Below are 10,055 nucleotides of genomic sequence, written 5' to 3' on the forward strand. Positions count from 1 at the left end.
ATGAAAATAAAAACCTGCAAGCTGTCTGTTCCTTAAACATAAAAGTTCATAAAACCATGGCTTTAAGACTAGGTTACTATCAGGATTTTAAATCAGGTTTAAAATGCAGCACATAGTGGTCCACAAACTCCAGTCTTAAGCCACAAGAGTACTCTACTCTTAAAAAAAAAAAAATAATATATATATATATATATATATATATATATATATATATATATATATATATATAAATATATATATATATATTTTTTTTTTTTTCCCACACTAGAGACATATTATCAGAGAATATGGAAATGCATTTCCTTTTAAACCAGATAATGTATGAAAAGTAAGCAAAAGGTTCAGTGTATGTATTGTGCTACTAAAAACCCAATGAAACAAAATAGACTTTTATTGTGCCACGTATTGAAATCTACTATAAGAAGCCAAAAATTCAAAATGTAGTGTGTGAAGTTATCTTTAGATACAGGTTTTAAAACAACTTAGTCACTTGATAAAGGGTAAATAAAGGCAAAAAAACATGATCAGTAATACTGATTTGTACCGTACGGAATGGACCTGTGGAATGTTGTCCAAACTTGTTATTAACATAATAAAACAAAAATAAACAGGCACTGAAAAACGAGTGTAAGAAAAGTAGTAGTATATTACCATAGGAATAAAATGAAGGTATATGGCGAGCTCCTCTGTTAATTTTCTCAAGCCAACATGAGACAGAGAGACGCTCTTAACTACATGAAATCCCTACGAGCGTTACAAACAAAACCACTTCTGTGATATCAAGTAGGGCTGTTGCAATAAACTGATGCAGAATCGATTCGGAGACCTTCCGAATTAAACGCAATTCTCTCTGAAATTGATTCTTAGCTCAGATTTTAACAGTAGATGGCGCTCTACTCAAGTTTTTTTTTTTGCACACTCAAATGCTCATGAAGAAGAGCGCTAAACAGCCTAGCTAAGAATGCTTTTATGATGCAAGATTAATGTAAGCATCCCACCAAGAACACCTTTGTAGTTTGCTTCAACCTTTTTGAATTTAATAAATAATTTGGGAGACAAGCATGCAGCGCCATCTGCTGTTCAAAAGTAAGCTCAAAAATCGACTGGAGAAAGAATTGTGAAGCATTCGGAAAAATCACAGAATCGATTTCTCGATGCATTGATTTATTTTCCCCAGCCTCAATATCAAGCAGGGCTGCAAAAAGGTGGAAATATTTCCAATAAGTTTCAGAAACATTCCATCATTTTTTTGGATGCGTTTTTGGAGAGCTTCCACCCCTTTGCAGCCCTAAAGTCCGCCTGCCTTTGGAATGAACTGGTGAAGTCTGAGGAGTGTTCACATGGGCAGATCAACACTGTTATGGCGGGTTTTCCTGGAGGTGCCGTCGTAACGAGGCAGTGCTTTCTGCAGGCTGGACATGGCAGCAGTGCGCTCCACGTCGATGACCGCGTACAGCTCTGTCCTGCGAGTGGGCGTCTGGGGCAGCGGTGAAGTGGGTGTCTTTGGGGTCTGAGGGTTGCTGGAGTTCTCCGTCTCAGTCTCCACCTCTATGTAGTTCAGTCTGTGGGACTCCAAACAGGGGCGACGGAAATCGGAGTTGAAGAAGGTCGGGGCGGAGCGATCCCGCCAGCGGGCCGACTCCAGCTTGTTAGCGCTGAGGGGGGCGGTCACGTTCTCCGTGTTGATGTAGTAATGAGTGGGGTCAGGGCTGTGCTGCCGATGGCTGTGGAAGCCATTGATGGCCTCATCTCCGTCCTCTTCCTCCGAGCTGCCCTTGGGGTGCTCTCTCAGGGGCGGCAGGGCGGGGAGGTTCTCGTAGTCCAGTAGAGCCGTCCTGCGCTGGGCAGAGTTGTTGACATTGGTGTCGGGAGTGAGAGGAGCGCGGCGGCGAGAGACGGTGAAGTTCTCCAGTGCGCCAGGAGAGCTTTCCTCAAACCTAGCGCTGTCGCTGGCGTTTGTACCGCTCGGGGGTGAAACCACACTCCCATTTGAGTTCTGGGCCACGCTCTGCTGTCCTGACAAACTGGCCTCTCTCTGCCTCTGTCTCTGCACTGGAGTGGGGCCCAGCACAAAGCGAGCTCCTTCGGGCTCCAGCTGCACTCGAGGGCCAGGATCAGGGGCCTCTTGAGGAACTGCTTCCTCTCCGTCTGATAAAGATACGTTCAGGTCTGCAGGAACTTCTAAAACACTTGGGCTGTGCTGCTCCAGCAGACCCGTGGTGTTCACGTATGTGTGCCCCTGAGAAGACACAAGACATGCTTTGGTGACTATTACATTTAAATGCACAAAACTAGTTATTAATAGAACAAGTATATATTTGTAGCAAATGTATATGTAGATCCTTACATATCTTGTCCCTCAGTGAATATATATACAGGTATGTGCCAGAGTACGTTTCGCATTACATTGTGGATCAAATGTAAATTTTTAGGCGAACTATCCTATCTGATCATTTTCCACTTACCCTCACAGCCTCTTCCGCAGCTAGCAGCAAGTGTGTGGACTCCTCGCCCAGTGATGGGAGGCACGTGCTCCCGACCGACGGATGCCGACTAGAGGGGTGAGAGGACGCATCCCCCAACGAGGGATAACGTAAGCTGCCATTGGGTAAGGTAGGGAGGAGGTTTCCAGGAGCTAAAGCAAAAAAAAAAAAAAACAACTTTTCGTTACATTACTTTCATCACTTTTTTAACAGATGCATTTAAATCACAATAAACGAAAAACCTTATAATAAAAAAAATACCATGGTACAGAGAGAGCGATGGTGTGACAAGTCTTGGTTAGGTTTTATTTTTTATAAATAAAAAGAAAACAATAAGATGGAAAAATAAAACTGATGCCAGTCAGATGGTCTTTTTTTTTTATAAAAAGAAAACGAGTATCTATAATAGAAATAGAATAGAGTGTGTGCAAATGTTAGAGTTGTATTGGGTTTTTTGTTGTTTTTTTAATAAATAGAAAATGACGAATAGATACAATAATAGAGAGTGTGGAGTTAGAAAATGTATGTATATAAGATGTATGAGATGTGTTTTAGCTGTTTGAGGCATTTACATTTTTATACGAATGAGAAGTGGAATGTTGCAATGCAAGAAAAAAAGACTAATGGTCTTAAAAAGAGGCTTCATTTAGTAAAATAAAATGTTTTTAGAGTGGGGAATATGGTCTACAGATACACCCAGTTACACAAAGTCAACACTGCTACTTATTTTTTTGAAATCTTGGCCATATAAGATGTTAAGTGTATTTATTTGGTGGAGCTGCACGCATTCGGTCCTGGTGTATGAATGAGGATGAATGAGACGTACTGGTTGGTGTGTGCGGTGTGAGTGGAAGCTCTGGTTCAGTTTGTGCGAGGTTGGGCTCAAACACTGGCTCCTCGACGACGCTGATGCTGTTATTGTGCATGATGTCCTGCAGCATGTTGAAGATCTCCTCAGCACGTGAACACTTGAAGGCAAATATCCCTGTAAAGTGGAAACACAAATGGTTAAAAAAACCCCAAAAAAAACACCCACACTTGCTCTGCTCGGCTCTAATAGCTTAAATGACCAAAAGTGGACACTAACTATTGCAAATGGTGGCAAATAATAATAAAAACTATAAAACAAAACTCTAGTTAATAGGGCTGGACGATTCAATCAATCAATCAATCAATCATTTTGATTTATATAGCGCTATTTTAACAACACAGGTTGCATCAAAGCACTGTACAGTATAAGGTAGAAGAGTACAATGATAGGGATGTATAATGACGAGAGTGACCAATTTCTTATTAAACACAGAGTCTCTGTAATCAATTCGATGATCATCACTAGAAGTTAAGTGTCCCCAACCAAGCAAGCCAGAGGCGACAGCGGCAAGGAAACAAAACCCCATCCATACAGAATGGAGAAAAAAAAAAAAAACCTTGGGAGAAACCAGACTCAGTTGGGGCCAATTACGATTAATCGAATAGAAATCGAAGCCAATATTCAGAACTTTTAAATCAACATAATTTTCCCATGGCAAAGCCTTCTCTGCTAGCCTAAACAGAATCACTAACATGTTTTTCCATGAATGTGCATTAAATTATTTCCAATAGTCCATTTCTTCTTTTTTTTTTATTTCACAGCTGAATGGATGGATGGTATGGAATAGATGATAGTAACTTCTTAATGCTAAATTCTGAAAAAACGGAGGTGCTAATAATTGGACCTAAAAACCCCACATGTAATAATCTAGAACACAGTGTCAGTTAGGAACCTAGGTGTGCTGTTTGACAGCTATCTTTCCTTCGAAAATCATGTTTCCAGCATCTAATGCATCAACATCTAATGCAGAAATATTAATTCATGCGTTTATGACGCCGAGGTTAGATTATTGTAATGCTTCATTGAGTGGTTGTTCTGCACGCTTGATAAACAACCTTCAGCTAGTCCAAAACGCAGAAGCTAGTCCTTACTAGAACTAGGAAGTATGATCATATTAGCCCGGTTCTGTCAGCACTGCACTGGCTCCCTATCAAACATCGTATAGATTTTAAAATCTTATTAATTACCTATAAAGCCCTAAATGGTTTAGCTCCTCAATACTTGAGCGAGCTCTTATCCCATTATAGTCCTGCACGTCCGCTGCGTTCTCAAAACTCTGGTCATTTGATAATACCTAGAATATCAAAATTGACTGGTCAGCAGATGTCTTAATTTCAAACAATGTGCGATTTGCTTTCAACTGTTTGAAATATTCAGCAAATAACCATACATAGTCCTTTAGCTATTTTAAAAGCCTTATTCATTTGAAAAAATAAATAAATAAATAAATAAATAAACCTTTAATAGCCGAGTATATTTACTTTTTTTTTTTTTTTGAATAAAAAAAAAAAAAAAAAAACATTTATTGATTGCGGGCTAAATGAGGTAAAATGTTCAATTAATGGAGATTTTGATTTTGGGTCAATTCGTCCAGCCCTACTAAGTAATATACCTTATGATGGACAAACGAACACACACACACACACACACACACACACACACAACAAATGTAGCATAATTCGGGTTCTTATCAGGGAAGCAAACGTTTGCTAATCCTGCAAGGGGCTGCAGTGTTGAATCTAACTGTTTGGAGCACATCAAGCCAGACTTACCTGATCAAGCATGCAAACTCTCTTGAGCTCATCCTTTCGAAAGCATGGGTTCAAATGTTAACAATTTACATTAATTACTGTTCAAAGAGCTGGTGATCAGACCTTATGTGGGAAGCCTTCAAATTGCTGTCAACATCTGTACCAATTAGGCACGGTATCAAATTATCGCGTTGTGATTAATTGCTAATGCTTTTATCGCGGCATGCGGTACTATCACGATATTGAAATTATGTTGCAAAAGTGTTGCCAAAATTTTTGTAAATCCAAAAACGTACAAAATAAGAAGAAGAAAATGCATTAGGTAAAAACTGTTACACAGATTAAGGTAAAGATATTTGGATCTGTGATGAACAGCGGTGTTATGCATCGGGACCAGTTGATTCATTTTTTTTTAATGCCCACAATAATAATGCGCATATTCATTATCGTGATATATCGCATTGCCGAATACCGGCACGTCTAGATATGAAGTCTCACAAAAAAATGCATTTCTCATAAACTCTTAATTATGTATGCTACCAGTCAAAATTGAGTTTTTAAATGGTAGGATTTTTAATGTTTTGCTCACCAAGCCAGCATTTATTAGATATGAAGTGCAGCAAAGGTTTGTGAAATATTTTCACTATGTAAAATAACTGCTCTTTAGTGTAATATTTTAAAATGTAATTTATTTCAAAACAGAATTTTCGGCATAATTACTCGTTCAGAAATCATTCTAATAGACAGATTTGCCGTTTAAAAAACATTTTCTTTTATTATTATTATTAGTATTTAAAACGGAAGAGTCAATTTATTTTATGACTCTTTGAAGAATAGAAAGATCGGCATTTATCGGAAATAAAAAAAAAAACTAAGGATAAATGCTTGTAAATAAAAAAACCCTGATAAATGCTGTTCTTCTGATTTTTCTATTTGTCAAAGAAACTTGATACTCGGCTGTTTCCAACATCATAATAATAATAATAATAATAAATGTTTCTAAGCAGCAAATCAGAATAATAAAATGGTATTTGAGGGATCATCTTGCTGGAGTAATGATGCAGACTTGGCGAGCAGAAAAGACTTCTTTAAAAACATTAAACATCTTACAGTTCAAAAAAAATCGCTTGTCGGGTATGATTCAGGTATGATGTGTAAAGGGATAGAGATTTCGACTTTACCTTGACCTGTCTGGCAGCGACGGCCGCTCTCGAACGAGAAGAGATTCGAATCGTAGCCATAGCGCCGCAGGCACAGGTAAGGCCACTTCACAGCATCGCATTTGCGCGTGCGCAGGACCAGCTCGTCCTCGGTCAGCTCCATGATGCCTGCTCCCAGCTCATTTCCGTCATCATCCACGTTCACCACCTGAACACATTACGCCAACCCGAATCTGACTCCACCCAATCCTAATGAGAATAAAGATCGCCGCAATCCGAAACGCGAGCGTGCTGACAAATACTGACCTTAAATTTACTCTGGTGATTGTCAGGGATCGATTCTTTATCTGGACAGCTAAAACAGCTTCCCATGGCTTCTTCAGACCATTTGATACCTAGGAGGCAACATTTAACACTGTAGAACTGGCCTCAAACTGAAATATATCGCCCAGCCCTAATTATGTACATCCCAGAAAGCATCGGCAGTCTCAACTCTCCTTTTAGAAATATTACATCCTATGTTTTAGAGGGTTGCACCACATTAGGTTCACACCATAAAAAAGGCTAAATTATAGGATATTTTAAAAGACTATGTCAAGAGACCCTCATTTCCTGATTGCATCAGACATTGACATCAAAGAGATCACTGTAAAAAAAAAAAAAAAAAAAAAGCTTAAAAACTTCTCTCTATCTCTTAGTAAAAGTCTGCCTCAGCAGCTCTGTTAAAAGGTTTTAAAAGAAAAACTCTTACTATTCTTTAAGAGAGCTTTTAAGTGACAAGCAAAAAACATCTTTTGCGAATATGGGCCAAGAGGTCCATATATTTAAAATTATCCCCTGACATATTAAGATACTTTTTAGGAGATACGACCCTAAAAAGAAACGTTTAAACCTACACTTTTAAAATCTTATGACAGGTTTTGATGTAAAACGCAATAACCCTTTAAAAAAATGAAACGAGAGCTCTTACCCAGATCCAGCCACCAGGGTTCCTGGTTCATTCCCCAGCCAAAGCAAACAAGTCATTCTCTACATGTAGAAAGGGTTTACATACGTGATGGCTTTGCTTGAAGCGATTCTACAATATTGAAAAAAAAATAATAATAATCATTTCATATGATCATCGCCGTTCGCTGCATAAAGGCCAATATACACTGTCACACAAAAAACTTCGCCAAACTATCAACTTGAACTATTCAACTAAAAAAAAAACACAAAAATCTTTTAACAGCCTTTAAGATATGGCACTGTAATTTAAAAACATTTTGAGCGAACAGACATAATTACCATAATTAATTTAGGTTCTATAAATGGGTTCTATTCAAAGAAATACATTTTATGACTTTTAACAAGTTGATAAAAATATATATGTATGTAAATACACACACTTTTATCAAAACTTATGAAGAAAAAAGTATTATATATTTTATTAATACACATCAAGTATCGGGGAGTCAAAGCAAATAACATTTTGCAAACAGAACTAATATAAAAATGACAAAACATCTGATATTTTATCTACCTTGACACACAGGCATTAGGGGCCACAGGGGTCCTTTATTAGAGACATATTTTACTATTTTTTGCATGTTGGTAGCAACACGTACATTTTGTTTTTAGTGAGACGGATACTTTGAATTTTAGCAGCTTAACACTGTTTACTTAAACCGGGATGGTTTTACTTGAGTACATTAAACTTCATAAGACCTATCTAGAACTAACTATCAATGACTCTACGTGAAGACAGCAGAAAACAAATCCAAATTGTGTCACCTAATCAAATCATAACACACCAAATAAACCAAATAACCAATAAAACGTCTCGTTGTTTATTTCACATAACGTTATCTGTTTAACTCCTATACTCACCTGGATGCACGTAACCCAGCTAATACATACAACCGATAAAATGAACGTTAGCTTGATAAACATACCCTGTTAAATACATAAAGGGGAAAAATACTTACGGTAAGCTTTTGGTCAGTCAGGATGGGTCTTTTTTATCGCTTAATATTCCACATATTATCCCACGTTTATACGTTAACTTTTTGAAAAGTAAGAATCATTAGCTAAACTAGCTCAGGTCCGCCCGAGCGCCAAAATAATCTACCCTCTTTCACTTAGTAACCAAACATTAACTACATTAAGCCCGTTTAACCGATCGCGATAGCGCAATGTGGTTTAAAAGCAAAAGTTCGCGTTAAAGAGCAAATTCGGAGTTAAGGTTATTTGTTAGTTTATTTTGTTGCTATCTAGGGCCGCTGCAAACCAGTGTGTGATAGCATTAGCATTTAGCCAGGGGACGCTGCGCATGCGCGTAAATAATTTTACGTGGGTTACGTTCTGCGCAGGACTCAGTAAAAACTACAGACGATGCACGTAATAAAACTCTTCAGAGAAAACACGACACAGTGAGCGCCTGCTACTATTGGATGTCTCTTTAGCTATAAGCAGTTTAGATAATAAACTAATTTAAAATGACACTTTCTTACTAAGTAGACAGTTTTTGTCTTAGTACTTAAAAGTAATTTAATTTATACAGGCTGATGTTCCAAAGATAAACTTTCAGAGAAACTGTCATCTTGAAATGAAAAATCGAAGGTATTGGGAAAATTGTTTGTGGTCTGAAAGGTGATCACAATTTGTGTTTTAAAATGGTTTAAACTAAACCTAAATATTTACTCAACCTAAAAACAAACTTAAAATACTTTGTGTAATATGCTGATATGTAATAGCTTATTACAAAACTAGGTTTGATAAAAAGGTTGCAAGAAATTAATGTTATGTGAAAAGCTCAAACCCCAAATCCAACTTAAAAAGGCGATTTTATTGAAATATATATTTTGACAAATATAGGAAAGGGGCCCTACACTTCATATTATATATATATATATATATATATATATATATATATATATATATATATATATATATATATATATATATATATATATATATATAGATAGATAGATAGATAGATAGATAGATAGATAGATAGCTGCCTTAAAATACTTTTAAAATACTTTTTAATATATAATACTGTTAAATAATTTTAATAAAATACTGTTAAAATACTTTTTTTCACATCTACACTCCATACAACCGTATGGCAAAAAAACAGTTTTTTAACATTAATTTCATTAAAAATAAAAATGATTCCATTGCGTAAGTATTCATATTCTTATCCGGGGCAAGTGACCCTGTGGCCAATTCAATCGAATGGGTATGATTTGGAAAGGCACACATGTCTTAATAAAAAGGTCTAAATGCTGATAATGCATATCAAAGCAAAAAACCATACATTAAGGTCAAAAGCAACTGCCCGAACAACTGAGAAACATGTTTGTGCCAAGCCACACATCTGTGGAAGATTCTGCTTCATTGAAGGGTCATTGAAAGCATAGTCTTAGTAAACCTTAATGAAAAAAGTTGGAAACAACCAGGACTCTTCCTTGATCTAGCCTCCTGGCCAAACTGAGCAACAGAAAGAGAAAGAGAAGGGCTTTGGTTACAAGAGTCACCAAGAACCTGATGGCCATTTTAGTAGAGCTTCATGATCATGTGTGAAGATATGATAAATCTACAGAAGGATGAACATCATTGCAACACTTAATTAATTTGAGCTTTATGGCATTGTCCTAAGACTCAATCCTCTCCTCAGTTAAGACACATGAAAATACAATTGAAATTTGCAAAAAAGCACCTAAAGGACACACAAGATTCTCTAGTTTGATTAACCATTCTAAGCATCATATTTGAAGGAAACCAGCTCTGCTCATGACCTGCAGAG

At 37.1% G+C, this 10,055-nt stretch overlaps 1 protein-coding gene across 1 annotated transcript; it reads right to left on the minus strand.

Annotated features, from left to right (window-relative positions):
• Nucleotides 1-373: 373 nt before the first annotated feature.
• frs2b (fibroblast growth factor receptor substrate 2b) lies at nucleotides 374-8,573 on the minus strand. Its single transcript, XM_043228536.1, has 7 exons — nucleotides 8,233-8,573; nucleotides 7,236-7,343; nucleotides 6,572-6,660; nucleotides 6,287-6,473; nucleotides 3,310-3,468; nucleotides 2,466-2,635; nucleotides 374-2,239 (listed from the first exon to the last, which is right to left on the minus strand). Exons 2-7 carry the CDS (start codon nucleotides 7,264-7,266, stop codon nucleotides 1,337-1,339), a joined length of 1,539 nt encoding a protein of 512 aa, XP_043084471.1. The 5' UTR covers nucleotides 7,267-7,343; nucleotides 8,233-8,573; the 3' UTR covers nucleotides 374-1,336.
• Between the last annotated feature and the right edge of the window lie 1,482 nt (nucleotides 8,574-10,055).

The sequence above is a fragment of the Puntigrus tetrazona genome, chromosome 25 (genome assembly GCF_018831695.1).
Source record: "Puntigrus tetrazona isolate hp1 chromosome 25, ASM1883169v1, whole genome shotgun sequence".
Lineage (NCBI taxonomy): Eukaryota > Metazoa > Chordata > Actinopteri > Cypriniformes > Cyprinidae > Puntigrus > Puntigrus tetrazona.